The following is a 20,000-nucleotide window of genomic DNA, read 5'->3' as shown; positions in this document are numbered from 1 at the left end:
CATATTAGCGGCAGAAACATTCCCTTCATATTATTGATACTAAAATTAATATAGCAAAACTCTTGCTTAATTCAAATTCAATTAATATTCGATTGTATAAAATGCAAGTGCATATATTACGTGACCAAAATGTCACTGGTTCTAGCGTGTCACGCACTCGTTTGAGATCACTGTATCGCATCTTTGTGCGTTGATCAATTGTAAATAAAAGTTCAAATTAAATCTGAATTTATGAATGATGCACTCACCTGTCGATCTCTTAATTCTCTGAAAAGATCAGGATGAGCAAGCGACAAATGCTTGAAGTTTGATGTGTTGCTTCCTCCTGTGATTTATAGCAGCGCTTGCATACAGGTGCAGTAAGCTCAGTTCATTCACCTTCGTCATCTGTTTTGAATGCCAACTAATGCCATATTTCACTTCTACTGTTCTCTTTATTTATTAAAGTTTCATCAGTTTGATCGATCGCGTTGTTCTGTTGTCACATTTACTGGTTGCGCAGCTATTTGGGAAGCACTGCTACCTACAGGCACACTTCGCAACAGCAGCGTATGAAATACCGAATTTAGCAAAATTATGATATCTTACCGTTTGAAATAATACATACCGGTATTTTTCCAGTACGGGTATACCGCGCATCCTTAGTAGGTTCACACCCCTACTTGTCACCTGACCTGAATACAGCGCACTGATTCGCTAAAATGGGCTTATCGGCTTCTGTTCAAAAACAAGGGCGCTTGTCGGCTTCTGCAGTAAAACGTGAATTCGCGATGCCTTGAAAGTGGACAATACCGGCTTTTTTGACAAAATGTGTTTAGGGTTCAGATCTCGCTATATGTGGAGAATAATGCACGACAATCTTTTTTTTTTTTTTTAAGTGCCATTTATCGTTTTATGCAAATAAACTCTTCATATGTACATGACCTCAATTTTTGGTGATGCAATATATTGCCCATTATATTTAATAAATAATTTAAATATATAAAAATAAATAAAAATGAATGTTACAATGTTTTTTGTATTCCACTTACGCCGGTGTCTTTTGCAGCTTCTCGTACATAACGTGGTGTAGTCATGAGGTGCTAGTTCAAATAAAAAATAAAAATAAAAAAAGTTTCATCTGCAGATATGGCCTTGTTTAGGGATCTGACGGACATCTGACGGCTAAGTAGTGATTGTGTTTTTCAGCAATAGTGTGCACCCTTAACCTACAGAGATGTTAAGATCAGGGAAAAATCTCCAGACAAGTTCTTTGTGCATTTTTCTTTTTTCTTTGCACTTTTTGTTGGAAAATGTTTATTTACTATTTATTCAATTTTTTTAAGGCATCTAATATTTTGATACTTAATTTCCATGATCTAAATATTCTTAAGAATTAAAAGTGTCTAGGCCTTCTTGGATTATTATTCTGTTAAATTAAGATTATATATTCAGTGGCATAAAATGGTCTTAAAATGACAATAAAAATCGCTTGTCGCAATTATTTCTGGGGCAATATATCGCACAACAAAAAGTTGTTATCGTTACAGGCCTACATGTAACACAAAGACCGATCATGTGACACACGGCACTCGATCATCTCCGAGTCGTGTAGCGTGTGACTGACCTCAGAACAGTGAAGGGTCCGGTTCTGCAGCCGCCTGTCGTCTCGGTGCTCACTAGCTCCTCCCACTCCTCCGTCAGCTGTTGCCAGGGGCAACGGAACGGTGCCAAGCAGCCGTGTTTGATGTAGTTGGTGCGTTTGGATGGAGGACGTCTGAAAGCAGCAAATTGATTTTCTATTTCATCAGAGACAGAGACAAGACGCAAGATTTCTCAGCACAGCACTCACCTTTTGAACTTTTCTAGAAGCTCCGCCTCCTGCTCTGATTGGAAGCGCTGTCCTGCAGGGCAGTCTGGGTAATCGTGAGGGAAGTGAGGCTGCCCCATGAACTGGGAGTGTTTGACACTCATGTGGAGGCCACCGACACGAACACCGCGATACACCTACAAAACACATTCATGAGCGTCTGAGGAGCGCGAGGCGGCAGAAACGCTGAACAAAAACAACGATCTATCCGTGATGCTCCTGGAGAAATACAGGGTTTATTACGCTTCGCCTGTGATTCCAGTGAAGCTGCATCTTGTCTTCAGCATTACTGACGTGGAAAGGTTTGAAACGATGCGATTGGTTCTGTATGTCAGTAACTAACAGCAGCAGAAGCTCAGACGACGAGGATTGCCGGATCGGTCCAGTGATGCCGCTTGACCATTTTTAACTTCCCTCTTTTTTTTGTGATTAGATTCATGTATTGGTTTTACAAAATCATTTTCACAAATTATTTTAAAACATCTGTCTCCCTTGGATGTTTTTCAAGGCACCTGCTTGAAAACCACTGTTTTATTCAAGTCAATCATAAATATAATTACTGTAAAATACTGTTCAACAATTCTGATATGTTATGCTTGTATAACATCTGTTCATTTTTCAAATATGAATAAAGCAGGTTTATCTCTCTGATTTCTACTAGTTCTGTAACCAGTAGAATCTCAAACTCAACATTTTTACAGCAGGTTTATATATTCCTATCCAGTGCCCCACCAGACATGTTAGGTGTTAGATGTTAACTCTAACCCACAACGTCGAGGCGGACCAGACGCAGACGTGTCAGTACGCACCAGAGGGACCCAGAATGCCATTCCCCAGCCCTTGGGCAGCAACAGATCCCAGCCGCAGCCCCAGTGCAGACGCTCCTCGCCCCGAACACGACCGCCCTGATGAACCAGCAGCAGAGGAACAGCAGCCTGAGGAACCAGCCTCGAACCCGGAACCAGCAGCTCGCTCCGCATCCGGTTCAGCTCCTGACACACACAGAGGGACACAGACACACACACACAGATGTGACTTCATTACAGTCATGAACAAGTGTCATTGAACAGATCAGCTCACGTGTGTTTACCTGCTCAGACAGTCGGCTGTGTGTCACACGCTCTCGAACCGATGCGTCCCACAATGCACTCTGACTGCAGTGAGCCGCAACTCCTCTGAGAGTCAGATCTCTCACACGACTGTCCTCTAACACACACATACACACACACACACACTCTGAGCGTGAAAACAATCACAGCATGAACAGTCCTGATGTGTTTGACTGGTGCAGTGAGACAGTGCTGTGTGTGAGAGAGAGAGAGAGAGAGAGAGAGAGAGACAGAGTCTCAGGCCCTGCCAGGATTCGAACCTGGTTCATCTGCATGGAGACGCAGCGGCTCCCTGAGCTCAGGGTCAAACACACACACACACACACACTCCTGCACCCGTCTCACTGCGCGACGCAGCGGATTCGTGTGTACCTGCGGTCTGCTGTAGGTCAGGTACAGATTTACCACGTTTCTGAGGTAAAGTGAGTCTGGGATCATCTACAGTCAGTCCCAACACACAGCCTGCTGGGAGCTCTGCTGTCGAACACACTCCTGTAACACACACACACACACACACACACTGAGCAAGACATCTTCTGTCTCCGTCTAAAGCAGCACTGGTGTCATGCATCAGTCTCGTTCACCTCTCAGCAGGCGGAATATGTCTGTCTGCTGCTGATGGACGCTCACACCGGCCTCATCTGTGCTGTGATTGGACGCCTCCGTCTCCTGCAGACACAAGTGAATCATCAGCGCACCAATGACTGACGGATACATCAGCGCGAGCATGATGTCATCAGCAACCTCTCACCTCACTGGCTGGCTGGAGAGTGTCTGTGAGCACCGTGTGGGCCAGCGGACCAATCAGACGATAGCGCACAACCTCCATGGTCAGGTCACTACAGGATATCAGGAAAGATCACATTTCACAGCTAACCCTCACCCTGAGCTTTACAGTAACATCAGGGCTCGTATTCAAAAAAAGAAATCTTAGCGCTAAGAGTTGCTCCTAGTAAAAACATTCTAAGAAAATTCTTAGAAATGTGGGTGTTTCCTCTTAAATTTAAAGAAAAGAACCTAGTAAAGAAAAAAGTACTTCAGAAAGTATCTTAACCCTTAAAAGAGGTCTTAAGGTCCAAAATTGTTAGGAGTACGGACGAGGACTTTTAGGAGGCTCAAGAGTTTCTTTAGCAGTGAAGAAAATGGACGAAACATGAAGAAGTGTGTTAATAAGTGAGTTAAATGTGAGTTAAAACGCTACACATTAGATGGTGCAGGGATCATTTTTGTGACCAATCTTATTATGGCTCGTTTCCACTGAGCGGTACAGTTCAGTACAGTACGGTACTCTATGTCCGTTTCCACTGTCAGAAGTTGTGAATGGTACCAAAATAGCGAACCGTACCGTACCACTTTTCTGGTACCCCTCTGTTGTGGGTCTGTCTCAAGCTTCTATAAGCAAAGTGATCACACAAACAATTACAGCACTTTCAGAACCTTATTGTGGCGCTGTTCATTTTCTATAAAATATGTTAAGTATGACAGCATGGTAAATAAAAAATAAAGAATATATACATATATAATGTGTGTGTGTGATTGCGGTAAAACAGGAAAAATTACACCTGTAATTTCAAAGTGAAAGCTTATAATAAACCCTACTCTTAAAAGCGCTCTTATTTCATTCTTGGACAACCAACCAATCACAGTCTTCAAAAGACTGTCATCGCTAGCAACGGGGTCAGCCCCGCCTCCTCACTGAGATTTCTGTCTTTTCCTCGCTCAGAGTTGCTCTCAGGTTGGTCCTGAATCACTTTTAAGCTACATTAGGAGCTCTCTGAGAGGATTCTTAGAACCTTTAAGAACACGGGTCCAGATCAATAGAACTAATTCAGCACAACTCAAAACACCAGAGACATCAGTACAGGACCAAAAGGTTAGATGACAGATGATGAGGAGGTGCTTTGACATGTTTCTGATCACTGATCATCATAAAGCAGTCGGAGGTCCGTGTGTTTATGGCACCTGATGGTGATGGCCGTGTCAGGGGACTGCCAGCACACAGGGGCCCCGGCGGGCCGTGTTCCGTCCCCCAAGAGCCTTTTGGAGGGTGGCTCAGCATCTCCTTCGTCTCTCTTCCTCTTCCTTTCTGCAGACGGCTCCACGGCGGGACGAGACTCCTCCGAGACGGACACGACACACCGACACACCAGCTGCAGCTCCGACAGCACGTCCTGCCACACACACACACACACGCACGCCCATCATACATACATATATATATATATATATAAATAACAAACTTCATTACAACAGAAAACAAGCTATAAACAACATCCAATGACATCACATGAGAAACCAAAGGCTTGTAACATGTTGATCAAGCATTTGCATCAGAGTCTGCTTCTGGCCTAAATGTTTGACCTGTTTAAGGGCCGGATGGATCCAGATCCACAGCTGTCTGTCTGAGGCGTCAGGGACCCGGGGCCTCCACAGGAAGTCAGCAGGACCCAGAGAGCCTTGAGGAAACTGATCCGCTTTGTACAGATGGACGCTGCCCTGACGAGCACCTGAGAGACACGACGCCGCTGCGAATGTGGGACCTACATACAAACACAGAGACAGTATCAACAATCTCTGATGAACCCCACACACACACACACACACACACACACACACACACCTGTTTGTTTGCTGGTGAGTCGAGCGAGGGCTTGCAGCATCTGTTCTTCAGATCCCTGAACCTCCAAACAGCAGAAATATGACAAATCCTGAAAGAGAGAGACATGCTGATATTATTGTGTGCTTGCTTTTTAGTTGAATTTAGTTTACAAAATACATTTAAATTAATTTAATTACAAATGAGGAACATAACATCACTAAGCCAACAAGAATCTCCAGAAGTGAGTGAAACCTGAACGCAAAAACCTGCATCTGGTGTTTGATAACGTCGCTTTGATCAGTATAGTAACTCAACATCAGCGCAGGGTCTGCGGCGCAGCAGGTGAAGTATGGGACGGGGCAGTTATATTTAGCTGAAATCGTGAGGTGTAAGTGTGTGACGCAGCAGCCGGCTCTTCTGATCTCTCAGAGAATGACATGTAACGTGATGAAGCGTCACCTGCAGCAGCGCGTGTGAACTCATGGCTCTGTAGCTGGCTCTGAAGCACTTCGCCGTGGGTTTGAGCGGCAGACAGTAGCTCCACGTCTTCTGCATGTGGAAGCGCTTGGCGTGCCAGATATGCGTCTCCAGCCATTTGTTCTTCCTCTGTCTGCGATTGAACTCCAGCAGCAGGTTCCCGTGTCTGCGGCGTGCTCGACGGCTCCTGCTTCTGGGAAGCTGCTTCTTCTCTTTCTCTGGAGCGCGCTGACTACGCTCGGCCTGGACACACAAACACACGCTGTGAACGAGGAATAAGAGTCCCAGAATCCCACAGCACTGATTCACCTGTCGCACACAGACCTAAATGAATGAGTGTGTGACGCGTGTTAAAGGGATAGTTCACCCAAAAATGAATTTCATTCAGAATGTCATTAATTACTCTCCCTCATGTCGTTCCAAACCCGTAAGACCTTCGTTCATCTTCAGAACACAAATTAAGATATTTTTGATGAAATCCGAGAGCTCTGACCCTCCACAGACAGCAAGGGTACTATCACGGTCATCACGGTCACCGGTTGTTCAAAAGGTTTAATCTCATGTTTTGCTATTCGGGAACACGTAACCCATCTTACTTCTGTGACGGTTTTTCAAAGCAAAACTGGATTAGATCACCCTGCTCCAGATTTCCAAATCTGGATTATTAGTGCTCTACGGAGTTCCTGAAGGCACATGCTGATGGAGAAAAAATGAGATATATACACAAATAACTACTTCTGACTGGTCCATCTCTTGAGGATTGTGCCAATGTAGTTTATAATCACTGATTAAAAAAAAAAACACTTTAAATATAATATTTTTGTTTGATATTGGCAGCTGTTTGGGGATATATTACATGTTAAAATATTGTATTTTTTGGATCAGTTTTAAAAAGTTACTACATTTTTGTTCCAGAAATCCACCGTTCTGCTGGAATCAGAATAATCCTGTTTTTTTTTTTTTATCAAAAGCATCCCAATCTTACTAAAATGTTTAGAACAACACAAACTGAAGATTTAAAATTGGATTTTGTGATCTAATCCGAATTCAGAATCTTTTGAACAACCCATTTTCAAGATCTGATCCAATCCGATGGCCAAAATCCCATCAGATTTCTTTTGAACAACTGGCTCCAGGGCTTCAACCGTAATGTTATGAAGCTACAATAACAGATTTTGTGTGGAAAGAATACAAAAATAATGGCTTTATTCAATAATTTCTTCTCTTTCCGGTCAGTCTGTCACCACTTACGAGAGCACCCATGAGGATGAGCAATTAGTGACAGAACTTAGATTTTTGGGTGAACTATGCTGTGATGAGAATGTGACCGCTGGTCAGTCAGGTTCTGCTGGACTCCGGCGGGTCTCTCAGTACCAGTCTCTGAGCTCCCTCTCGCAGACGGCTCGGCAGTCTCTTGGCACTGTGGCTCATGGCCCGTCTGCGCATGTGTCTGGGCAGAGCGTTGAAGATGTGGCAGCTGCCTGCAGGTTTACGGACGGCCTTCAGCATAGCGTTCACTTCAGCGGCGCGCGCTTTAGCGAAGGACGAGGCTGCAGGGAGAAATCAACTTCAAAAACTTTGCTTCATTAATGGTTAGTTCACAAAAATGATTTACATTTTGCACTATTTTCATTCATGCTACACATTTCATCAGTTCCTGCATTTGCCGCTGTAAGCCTTTGTTTCTTACACAGAATCACACAGATCTTTCCCTCACAGCTAAACTGGAACAGACTGAACTTCAGCTCGTTGCTTCGCCGTTTTCAGATCGCATTAACGTCTGAGTGCAGTCAAATGTGTGTGTGATAATTAGCTTGACATCAATCATGTAAACAACATTCTGGTTTAGGTGTGTCTCAAAACTGAACATCACACACAAGCCAGAACTTTGACAACCTCTGGTCACTGCTTAATATCTCATCACAGAGTTTTTCAATGTTTTATTGAACTATTTTTTTAGTTATGAATGTTACCCGTGATGTATTTGGGCAGAGTTTGACTGTAACTGTGACCCCCAGGCTGATGACCTCTGACCCAGCCACATGCCTGTGACCCCTGACCTCTCCCGGTACCGCGACCTGTAGACGAAGATCTTTCGGTCAATAACAGAAATGAGATGAGATCAAACAACAATATCTGCTGAATGAAGCCTTTATCAGCACTGGTCACCTGAGCTTGTGTAAATGACGTTTCTCGGCTGATTCTTCATCTTTTTTTCTCTCATTCTGTCTTTTGCTCCAGTCATCTAAAACACAGTTTCACTGGAATCAGCTGCAGTGTACAGTATATACAGTACATGCCACAGCATAGAGAAATGATTACACACACACTACAGAGAGAGACCAAAATTAATACAATATTCCCCAATTTAACACCTGTAACCCAACCCAAAAACACGTTTCATTTGTAGCATCTTGTCATCTCCTGAGGGACAGCCAGAGAGAAACACACACACACAGCCAGAGAGAAACACACACACACAGCCAGAGAGAAACACACACACACAGCCAGAGAGAAACACACTCACACAGCCAGAGAGAAACACACTCACTCACAGCCCAAACACACACACACACACTCACAGCCAGAGAGAAACACACACACACACACACACACACACACACACAGCCAGAGAGAAACACACTCACTCACAGCCCAAACACACACACACACACACACACACACTCACAGCCAGAGAGAAACACACACACACAGCCAGAGAGAAACACACACACACAGCCAGAGAGAAACACACTCACTCACAGCCCAAACACACACACACACACACTCACAGCCAGAAAGAAACACACTCACTCACAGCCCAAACACACACTCACAGCCAGAGAGAAACACACACACACACACACACACACACAGCCAGAGAAACACACACACACACAGCCAGAGAAACACACTCACTCACAGCCCAAACACACACACAGCCAGAGAGAAACACACACACAGCCAGAGAAACACACACACACAGCCAGAGAAACACACACACACAGCCAGAGAGAAACACACACACAGCCAGAGAGAAACACACACACAGCCAGAGAGAACACACACACACAGCCAGAGAAACACACACACACACACACACACACACACACACACACACACACACACAGCCAGAGAGAAACACACTCACTCACAGCCCAAACACACACTCACTCACAGCCAGAGAAACACACACACACACACACACAGCCAGAGAAACACACACACACACACACACACACACACACAGAGAGAAACACACTCACTCACAGCCCAAACACACACACACAGCCAGAGAGAAACACACACACACACACACACACACAGCCAGAGAAACACACACACACGCAGCCAGAGAGAAACACACACACACACACTCACAGCCAGAGAGAAACACTCTCACACACACAGCCAGAGAGAAACACACACACACACACACTCACAGCCAGAGAAACACACACACACACACACAGCCAGAGAGAACACACACACACACACAGCCAGAGAAACACACACATACACAGCCAGAGAGAAACACACACACACACAGCCAGAGAAACACACACACAGCCAGAGAGAAACACACACACAGCCAGAGAAACACACACACAGCCAGAGAAACACACACACACATACACAGCCAGAGAGAAACACACACACACACACACACACACACACACACACACACACACACAGCCAGAGAAACACACACACACACACACACACACTCACAGCCAGAGAGAAACACACACACACACTCACAGCCAGAGAGAAACACACACACACACACTCACTCACAGCCAGAGAGAAACACACACACACACACACACACTCACAGCCAGAGAAACACACACACACACTCACTCACAGCCAGAGAAACACACACACACACACACTCACTCACAGCCAGAGAGAAACACACACACACACACACACACTCACAGCCAGAGAGAACACACACACACACACTCACAGCCAGAGAAACACACACACACACTCACAGCCAGAGAGAAACACACACACACACACACACACTCACAGCCAGAGAAACACACACACACACTCACAGCCAGAGAAACACACACACACACACACACTCACAGCCAGAGAAACACACACACACACACTCACAGCCAGAGAGAAACACACACACACACACACCAGAGAGAAACACACACACACACACACAGCCAGAGAGAACACACACACACACTCACAGCCAGAGAGAACACACACACACACTCACAGCCAGAGAGAACACACACACACTCACAGCCAGAGAAACACACACACTCACAGCCAGAGAAACACACACACACACACTCACAGCCAGAGAAACACACACACTCACAGCCACACACACTCACAGCCAGAGAGACACACACACACACACTCACAGCCAGAGAAACACACACACACACACTCACAGCCAGAGAAACACACACACACACTCACAGCCAGAGAGACACACACACACTCACAGCCAGAGAGAACACACACACACACACACACAGCCAGAGAGAATCAAAAGCATCCCAATCTTACTAAAATGTTTAGAACAACACAAACTGAAGATTTAAAATTGGATTTTGTGATCTAATCCGAATTCAGAATCTTTTGAACAACCCATTTTCAAGATCTGATCCAATCCGATGGCCAAAATCCCATCAGATTTCTTTTGAACAACTGGCTCCAGGGCTTCAACCGTAATGTTATGAAGCTACAATAACAGATTTTGTGTGGAAAGAATACAAAATAATGGCTTTATTCAATAATTTCTTCTCTTTCCGGTCAGTCTGTCACCACTTACGAGCACCCATGAGGATGAGCAATTAGTGACAGAACTTAGATTTTTGGGTGAACTATGCTGTGATGAGAATGTGACCGCTGGTCAGTCAGGTTCTGCTGGACTCCGGGTCTCTCAGTACCAGTCTCTGAGCTCCCTCTCGCAGACGGCTCGGCAGTCTCTTGGCACTGTGGCTCATGGCCCGTCTGCGCATGTGTCTGGGCAGAGCGTTGAAGACGTGGCAGCTGCCTGCAGGTTTACGGACGGCCTTCAGCATAGCGTTCACTTCAGCGGCGCGCTTTAGCGAAGGCGAGGCTGCAGGAGAAATCAACTTCAAAAACTTTGCTTCATTAATGGTTAGTTCACAAAATGATTTACATTTTGCACTATTTTCATTCATGCTACACATTTCATCAGTTCCTGCATTTGCCGCTGTAAGCCTTTGTTTCTTACACAGAATCACACAGATCTTTCCCTCACAGCTAAACTGGAACAGACTGAACTTCAGCTCGTTGCTTCGCCGTTTCAGATCGCATTAACGTCTGAGTGCAGTCAAATGTGTGTGATAATTAGCTTGACATCAATCATGTAAACAACATTCTGGTTTAGGTGTGTCTCAAAACTGAACATCACACACAAGCCAGAACTTTGACAACCTCTGGTCACTGCTTAATATCTCATCACAGAGTTTTTCAATGTTTTATTGAACTATTTTTTTAGTTATGAATGTTACCCGTGATGTATTTGGGCAGAGTTTGACTGTAACTGTGACCCCCAGGCTGATGACCTCTGACCCAGCCACATGCCTGTGACCCCTGACCTCTCCCGGTACCGCGACCTGTAGACGAAGATCTTTCGGTCAATAACAGAAATGAGATGAGATCAAACAACAATATCTGCTGAATGAAGCCTTTATCAGCACTGGTCACCTGAGCTTGTGTAAATGACGTTTCTCGGCTGATTCTTCATCTTTTTTTCTCTCATTCTGTCTTTTGCTCCAGTCATCTAAAACACAGTTTCACTGGAATCAGCTGCAGTGTACAGTATATACAGTACATGCCACAGCATAGAGAAATGATTACACACACACACACAGAGAGAGACCAAAATTAATACAATATTCCCCAATTTAACACCTGTAACCCAACCCAAAACACGTTTCATTTGTAGCATCTTGTCATCTCCTGAGGGACAGCCAGAGAGAAACACACACACAGCCAGAGAGAAACACACACACACAGCCAGAGAAACACACACACACAGCCAGAGAAACACACACACAGCCAGAGAGAAACACACACACACAGCCAGAGAGAAACACACTCACTCACAGCCCAAACACACACACACACACACACACACACACACACACACACACACACACACACACACAGCCAGAGAGAAACACACTCACTCACAGCCCAAACACACACACACACACACACACACTCACAGCCAGAAACACACACACACAGCCAGAGAAACACACACACACAGCCAGAGAGAAACACACTCACTCACAGCCCAAACACACACACACACACTCACAGCCAGAAAGAAACACACTCACTCACAGCCCAAACACACACTCACAGCCAGAGAGAAACACACACACACACACACACACACACACAGCCAGAGAGAACACACACACACACAGCCAGAGAGAAACACACTCACTCACAGCCCAAACACACACACAGCCAGAGAGAAACACACACACACAGCCAGAGAGAAACACACACACACAGCCAGAGAGAAACACACACACACAGCCAGAGAAACACACACACAGCCAGAGAGAAACACACACACAGCCAGAGAAACACACACACACACACACACACACACACACACAGCCAGAGAAACACACTCACTCACAGCCCAAACACACACTCACTCACAGCCAGAGAGAAACACACACACACACACACAGCCAGAGAGAAACACACACACACACACACACTCACAGCCAGAGAGAAACACACTCACTCACAGCCCAAACACACACACACACAGCCAGAGAGAAACACACACACACACACACACACACAGCCAGAGAGAACACACACACACACACAGCCAGAGAGAACACACACACACACTCACAGCCAGAGAAACACACACACACACAGCCAGAGAGAAACACACACACACACACACACTCACAGCCAGAGAAACACACACACACACACAGCCAGAGAAACACACACACACACACAGCCAGAGAAACACACACACACACACACAGCCAGAGAGAAACACACACACACACACAGCCAGAGAAACACACACACACACACAGCCAGAGAGAACACACACACATACACAGCCAGAGAAACACACACACATACACAGCCAGAGAGACACACACACACACACATACACACACACACACACACACACACACAGCCAGAGAGAAACACACACACACACACACACTCACAGCCAGAGAAACACACACACACACACTCACAGCCAGAGAGAAACACACACACACACACACACTCACAGCCAGAGAAACACACACACACACACACACACACACACACTCACAGCCAGAAACACACACACAGCCAGAGAGACACACACACACACACACACACACACACACACACACTCACAGCCAGAGAGAAACACACACACACTCACAGCCAGAGAGAAACACACACACACACACTCACAGCCAGAGAGAAACACACACACACACACTCACAGCCAGAGAGAAACACACACACACTCACAGCCAGAGAGAAACACACACACACACTCACAGCCAGAGAGAAACACACACACACACTCACAGCCAGAGAGAAACACACACACACACTCACAGCCAGAGAAACACACACACACACACACAGCCACACACACACACACAGCCAGAGAACACACACACACACACTCACAGCCAGAGAGAAACACACACACTCACAGCCAGAGAGAAACACACACACTCACAGCCAGAGAGAAACACACACACTCACAGCCAGAGAAACACACACACACACTCACAGCCAGAGAAACACACACACACACACTCACAGCCAGAGAACACACACACACACTCACAGCCAGAGAAACACACACACACTCACAGCCAGAGAAACACACACACACACACACACTCACAGCCAGAGAGAAACACACACACACACACACACACACACTCACAGCCAGAGAGAAACACACACACACACACACACACACAGACAGAGACACACACACACACACACACACACAGCCAGAGAACACACACACACACAGCCAGAGAGAACACACACACACACACAGCCAGAGAGAAACACACACACACACTCACAGCCAGAGAAACACACACACACACAGCCAGAGAGAAACACACACACACACACACACACACTCACAGCCAGAGAACACACACACACACACACTCACAGCCAGAGAGAAACACACACACACACACACACACACACTCACAGCCAGAGAGAAACACACACACACACACACACACTCACAGCCAGAGAGAAACACACACACACACACTCACAGCCAGAGAAACACACACACACACACTCACAGCCAGAGAAACACACACACACACACACACTCACAGCCAGAGAGAAACACACACACACACACACTCACAGCCAGAGAGAAACACACACACACACACACTCACAGCCAGAGAGAACACACACACACACACACACTCACAGCCAGAGAAACACACACACACACACACAGCCAGAGAGAAACACACACACACACTCACAGCCAGAGAGAAACACACACACACACACAGCCAGAGAGAAACACACACACTCACAGCCAGAGAGAACACACACACACACACACACTCACAGCCAGAGAAACACACACACACACACACACACACTCACAGCCAGAGAAACACACACACACACACTCACAGCCAGAGAGAAACACACACACACACACACACAGCCAGAGAGAAACACACACACACACACAGCCAGAGAGAAACACACACACACACACTCACAGCCAGAGAAACACACACACTCACAGCCAGAGAGAAACACACACACAGCCAGAGAGACACACACACACACACACACTCACAGCCAGAGAGAAACACACACACACACACACTCACAGCCAGAGAGAAACACACACACACACACACACTCACAGCCAGAGAGACACACACACACACACACACTCACAGCCAGAGAGAACACACACACACACACACACTCACAGCCAGAGAAACACACACACACACACACACACAGCCAGAGAGAAACACACACACACACACACACACACTCACAGCCAGAGAGAAACACACACACACACACACTCACAGCCAGAGAGAACACACACACACACACTCACAGCCAGAGAGAACACACACACACACACTCACAGCCAGAGAAACACACACACACACACACTCACAGCCAGAGACACACACACACACACACTCACAGCCAGAGACACACACACACACACTCACAGCCAGAGAACACACACACACACACACACAGCCAGAGAGAAACACACACACACACTCACAGCCAGAGAGACACACACACACACTCACTCACAGCCAGAGAGAAACACACACACACACACACACACTCACAGCCAGAGAGAAACACACACACACACACACACAGCCAGAGAGAAACACACACACACACACTCAGTGCTAGTGTACCGTATGTTAGTGCACCGTATGTTAGTGCACCGTATGTTAGTGCACCGTATGTTAGTGCACCGTATGTTAGTGCACCGTATGTTAGTGCACCGTATGTTAGTGCACCGTATGTTAGTGCACCGTATGTTAGTGCACCGTATGTTAGTGTGCTCAGTGCTAGTGCACCGTATGTTAGTGTGCTCAGTGCTAGTGCACCGTATGTTAGTGTGCTCAGTGCTAGTGCACCGTATGTTAGTGTGCTCAGTGCTAGTGCACCGTATGTTAGTGTGCTCAGTGCTAGTGCACCGTATGTTAGTGTGCTCAGTGCTAGTGCACCGTATGTTAGTGTGCTCAGTGCTAGTGTACCGTATGTTAGTGTGCTCAGTGCTAGTGTACCGTATGTTAGTGCACCGTATGTTAGTGTGCTCAGTGCTAGTGTACCGTATGTTAGTGTGCTCAGTGTTAGTGTACCGTATGTTAGTGTGCTCAGTGCTAGTGTACCGTATGTTAGTGCACCGTATGTTAGTGTGCTCAGTGCTAGTGTACCGTATGTTAGTGTGCTCAGTGCTAGTGTACCGTATGTTAGTGCACCATATGTTAGTGTGCTCAGTGCTAGTGTACCGTATGTTAGTGTGCTCAGTGCTAGTGTACCGTATGTTAGTGTGCTCAGTGCTAGTGTACCGTATGTTAGTGCAATCAGATGTTAGTGTGCTCAGTGCTAGTGTACCGTATGTTAGTGTGCTCAGTGCTAGTGTACCGTATGTTAGTGCAATCCGTATGTTAGTGTGCTCAGTGCTAGTGTACCGTATGTTAGTGTGCTCAGTGCTAGTGTACCGTATGTTAGTGCACGTATGTTAGTGTGCTCAGTGCTAGTGTACCGTATGTTAGTGTGCTCAGTGCTAGTGTACCGTATGTTAGTGTGCTCAGTGCTAGTGTACCGTATGTTAGTGTGCTCAGTGCTAGTGTACCGTATGTTAGTGCACCGTATGTTAGTGTGCTCACTGCTAGTGTACCGTATGTTAGTGCACCGTGTGTTAGTGCACCGTATGTTAGTGTGCTCAGTGCTAGTGTACCGTATGTTAGTGCAATCGTATGTTAGTGTGCTCAGTGCTAGTGTACCGTATGTTAGTGTGCTCAGTGCTAGTGTACCGTATGTTAGTGTGCTCAGTGCTAGTGTACCGTATGTTAGTGTGCTCAGTGCTAGTGTACCGTATGTTAGTGTGCTCAGTGCTAGTGCACCGTATGTTAGTGCTCAGTGCTAGTGCACGTATGTTAGTGTGCTCGGTGCTAGTGTACCGTATGTTAGTGTGCTCAGTGCTAGTGTACCGTATGTTAGTGCACCGTATGTTAGTGTGCTCAGTGCTAGTGTACCGTATGTTAGTGTGCTCACTGCTAGTGTACCGTATGTTAGTGTGCTCACTGCTAGTGTACCGTATGTTAGTGTGCTCACTGCTAGTGTACCGTATGTTAGTGTGCTCAGTGCTAGTGTGCCGTATGTTAGTGTGCTCAGTGCTAGTGTACCGTATGTTAGTGCACCGTATGTTAGTGTGCTCAGTGCTAGTGCACCGTATGTTAGTGTGCTCAGTGCTAGTGCACCGTATGTTAGTGTGCTCAGTGCTAGTGCACCGTATGTTAGTGTGCTCAGTGCTAGTGCACCGTATGTTAGTGTGCTCAGTGCTAGTGCACCGTATGTTAGTGCACCGTGTGTTAGTGTGCTCAGGTGCTAGTGCACCGTATGTTAGTGCACCGTATGTTAGTGCACCGTATGTTAGTGCACCGTATGTTAGTGCACCGTATGTTAGTGCACCGTATGTTAGTGTGCTCAGTGCTAGTGCACCGTATGTTAGTGTGCTCAGTGCTAGTGCACCGTATGTTAGTGTGCTCGGTGCTAGTGCACCGTATGTTAGTGTGCTCGGTGCTAGTGCACCGTGATGTTAGTGTGCTCAGTGCTAGTGCACCGTATGTTAGTGTGCTCAGTGCTAGTGTACCGTATGTTAGTGTGCTCAGTGCTAGTGTACCGTATGTTAGTGTGCTCAGTGCTAGTGTACCGTATGTTAGTGTGCTCAGTGCTAGTGTACCGTATGTTAGTGCACCGTATGTTAGTGTGCTCAGTGCTAGTGTACCGTATGTTAGTGCACGTATGTTAGTGTGCTCAGTGCTAGTGTACCGTATGTTAGTGCACCGTATGTTAGTGTGCTCAGTGCTAGTGCACCGTATGTTAGTGTGCTCAGTGCTAGTGTACCGTATGTTAGTGTGCTCAGTGCTAGTGCACCGATGTTAGTGTGCTCAGTGCTAGTGCACCGTATGTTAGTGTGCTCAGTGCTAGTGCACCGTATGTTAGTGTGCTCAGTGCTAGTGCACCGTATGTTAGTGCACGTATGTTAGTGTGCTCAGTGCTAGTGTGCACCGTATGTTAGTGCTCAGTGCTAGTGCACCGTATGTTAGTGTGCTCAGTGCTAGTGTACCGTATGTTAGTGTGCTCAGTGCTAGTGTACCGTATGTTAGTGCACCGTATGTTAGTGTGCTCAGTGCTAGTGCACCGTGTTAGTGTGCTCAGTGCTAGTGTGCCGTATGTTAGTGTGCTCACTGCTAGTGTACCGTATGTTAGTGTGCTCACTGCTAGTGTACCGTATGTTAGTGTGCTCAGTGCTAGTGTACCGTATGTTAGTGCTCAGTGCTAGTGCACCGTGTTAGTGTGCTCAGTGCTAGTGCAATCCGTATGTTAGTGTGCTCAGTGCTAGTGCACCGTATGTTAGTGCTCAGTGCTAGTGCACCGTGTTAGTGTGCTCAGTGTTAGTGTACCGTATGTTAGTGCACCGTGTTAGTGTGCTCAGTGCTAGTGTGCCGTATGTTAGTGCACCGTATGTTAGTGTGCTCAGGTGCTAGTGTACCGTATGTTAGTGTGCTCAGTGCTAGTGTACCGTATGTTAGTGCACCATATGTTAGTGTGCTCAGTGCTAGTGTACCGTATGTTAGTGTGCTCAGTGCTAGTGTACCGTATGTTAGTGTGCTCAGTGCTAGTGTACCGTATGTTAGTGCAATCGTATGTTAGTGTGCTCAGTGCTAGTGTACCGTATGTTAGTGTGCTCAGTGCTAGTGTACCGTATGTTAGTGCACCGTATGTTAGTGTGCTCAGTGCTAGTGTACCGTATGTTAGTGTGCTCAGTGCTAGTGTACCGTATGTTAGTGCACGTATGTTAGTGTGCTCAGTGCTAGTGTACCGTATGTTAGTGTGCTCAGTGCTAGTGTACCGTATGTTAGTGTGCTCAGTGCTAGTGTACCGTATGTTAGTGTGCTCAGTGCTAGTGTACCGTATGTTAGTGCACCGTATGTTAGTGTGCTCAGTGCTAGTGTACCGTATGTTAGTGTGCTCAGTGCTAGTGTACCGTATGTTAGTGCACCGTATGTTAGTGTGCTCAGTGCTAGTGTACCGTATGTTAGTGCACCGTATGTTAGTGTGCTCAGTGCTAGTGTACCGTATGTTAGTGTGCTCAGTGCTAGTGCACCGTATGTTAGTGTGCTCAGTGCTAGTGTGCCGTATGTTAGTGTGCTCAGTGCTAGTGTACCGTATGTTAGTGTGCTCAGTGCTAGTGTGCACCGTATGTTAGTGTGCTCAGTGCTAGTGTACCGTATGTTAGTGCACCGTATGTTAGTGTGCTCAGTGCTAGTGTACCGTATGTTAGTGTGCTCAGTGCTAGTGTACCGTATGTTAGTGCACCGTATGTTAGTGTGCTCAGTGCTAGTGTACCGTATGTTAGTGTGCTCACTGCTAGTGTACCGTATGTTAGTGTGCTCAGTGCTAGTGTGCCGTATGTTAGTGTGCTCAGTGCTAGTGTACCGTATGTTAGTGCACCGTGTTAGTGTGCTCAGTGCTAGTGCACCGTATGTTAGTGTGCTCAGTGCTAGTGCACCGTATGTTAGTGTGCTCAGTGCTAGTGCAATCGTATGTTAGTGTGCTCAGTGCTAGTGCACCGTATGTTAGTGTGCTCAGTGCTAGTGCACCGTATGTTAGTGTGTGCTCAGTGCTAGTGCACCGTATGTTAGTGTGCTCAGTGCTAGTGCACCGTATGTTAGTGTGCTCAGTGCTAGTGCACCGTATGTTAGTGTGCTCAGTGCTAGTGCACCGTATGTTAGTGTGCTCAGTGCTAGTGCACGTATGTTAGTGTGCTCAGTGCTAGTGCACCGTATGTTAGTGTGCTCAGTGCTAGTGCACCGTATGTTAGTGTGCTCAGTGCTAGTGCACCGTATGTTAGTGTGCTCAGTGCTAGTGCACCGTATGTTAGTGTGCTCAGTGCTAGTGCACCGTATGTTAGTGTGCTCAGTGCTAGTGCACCGTGTGTTAGTGTGCTCAGTGCTAGTGCACCGTATGTTAGTGTGCTCAGTGCTAGTGCACGTATGTTAGTGTGCTCAGTGCTAGTGCACCGTATGTTAGTGTGCTCAGTGCTAGTGTACCGTATGTTAGTGTGCTCAGTGCTAGTGCACCGTATGTTAGTGTGCTCAGTGCTAGTGCACCGTAT

The 20,000-nt window shown here is 46.5% G+C and overlaps 1 protein-coding gene and 1 long non-coding RNA gene across 2 annotated transcripts in view; both read right to left on the bottom strand.

Moving 5' to 3' along the window:
- The window catches only part of pop1 (POP1 homolog, ribonuclease P/MRP subunit), a 10,529-nt gene extending 2,181 nt beyond the window's left edge, over positions 1 to 8,348 (bottom strand). The window contains exons 1-14 of the mRNA XM_058747801.1: positions 8,204 to 8,348; positions 8,008 to 8,112; positions 7,409 to 7,584; positions 6,017 to 6,277; positions 5,579 to 5,666; positions 5,320 to 5,498; positions 4,921 to 5,129; positions 3,710 to 3,797; positions 3,543 to 3,627; positions 3,331 to 3,450; positions 2,940 to 3,055; positions 2,659 to 2,841; positions 1,832 to 1,986; positions 1,607 to 1,756 (exon numbers count right to left, since the gene is read on the bottom strand). Of these exons, the coding sequence (XP_058603784.1) occupies positions 1,607 to 1,756; positions 1,832 to 1,986; positions 2,659 to 2,841; positions 2,940 to 3,055; positions 3,331 to 3,450; positions 3,543 to 3,627; positions 3,710 to 3,797; positions 4,921 to 5,129; positions 5,320 to 5,498; positions 5,579 to 5,666; positions 6,017 to 6,277; positions 7,409 to 7,584; positions 8,008 to 8,112; positions 8,204 to 8,279 (1,991 nt within the window). The 5' untranslated portion in view covers positions 8,280 to 8,348. The remainder of the gene's footprint in view (positions 1 to 1,606; positions 1,757 to 1,831; positions 1,987 to 2,658; positions 2,842 to 2,939; positions 3,056 to 3,330; positions 3,451 to 3,542; positions 3,628 to 3,709; positions 3,798 to 4,920; positions 5,130 to 5,319; positions 5,499 to 5,578; positions 5,667 to 6,016; positions 6,278 to 7,408; positions 7,585 to 8,007; positions 8,113 to 8,203) is intronic.
- A 3,186-nt stretch (positions 8,349 to 11,534) lies between these two features.
- LOC131522356 (uncharacterized) overlaps positions 11,535 to 20,000 on the bottom strand; it is a 9,155-nt gene continuing 689 nt past the window's right edge. The window contains exons 2-3 of the long non-coding RNA XR_009266517.1: positions 11,750 to 11,825; positions 11,535 to 11,658 (exon numbers count right to left, since the gene is read on the bottom strand). This is a non-coding gene — a long non-coding RNA (uncharacterized LOC131522356). The remainder of the gene's footprint in view (positions 11,659 to 11,749; positions 11,826 to 20,000) is intronic.

The sequence above is a fragment of the Onychostoma macrolepis genome, chromosome 16, assembly GCF_012432095.1.
Source record: "Onychostoma macrolepis isolate SWU-2019 chromosome 16, ASM1243209v1, whole genome shotgun sequence".
Taxonomy (NCBI): Eukaryota; Metazoa; Chordata; class Actinopteri; order Cypriniformes; family Cyprinidae; genus Onychostoma; species Onychostoma macrolepis.
This window is presented reverse-complemented; position numbering and strand designations above follow the sequence as displayed.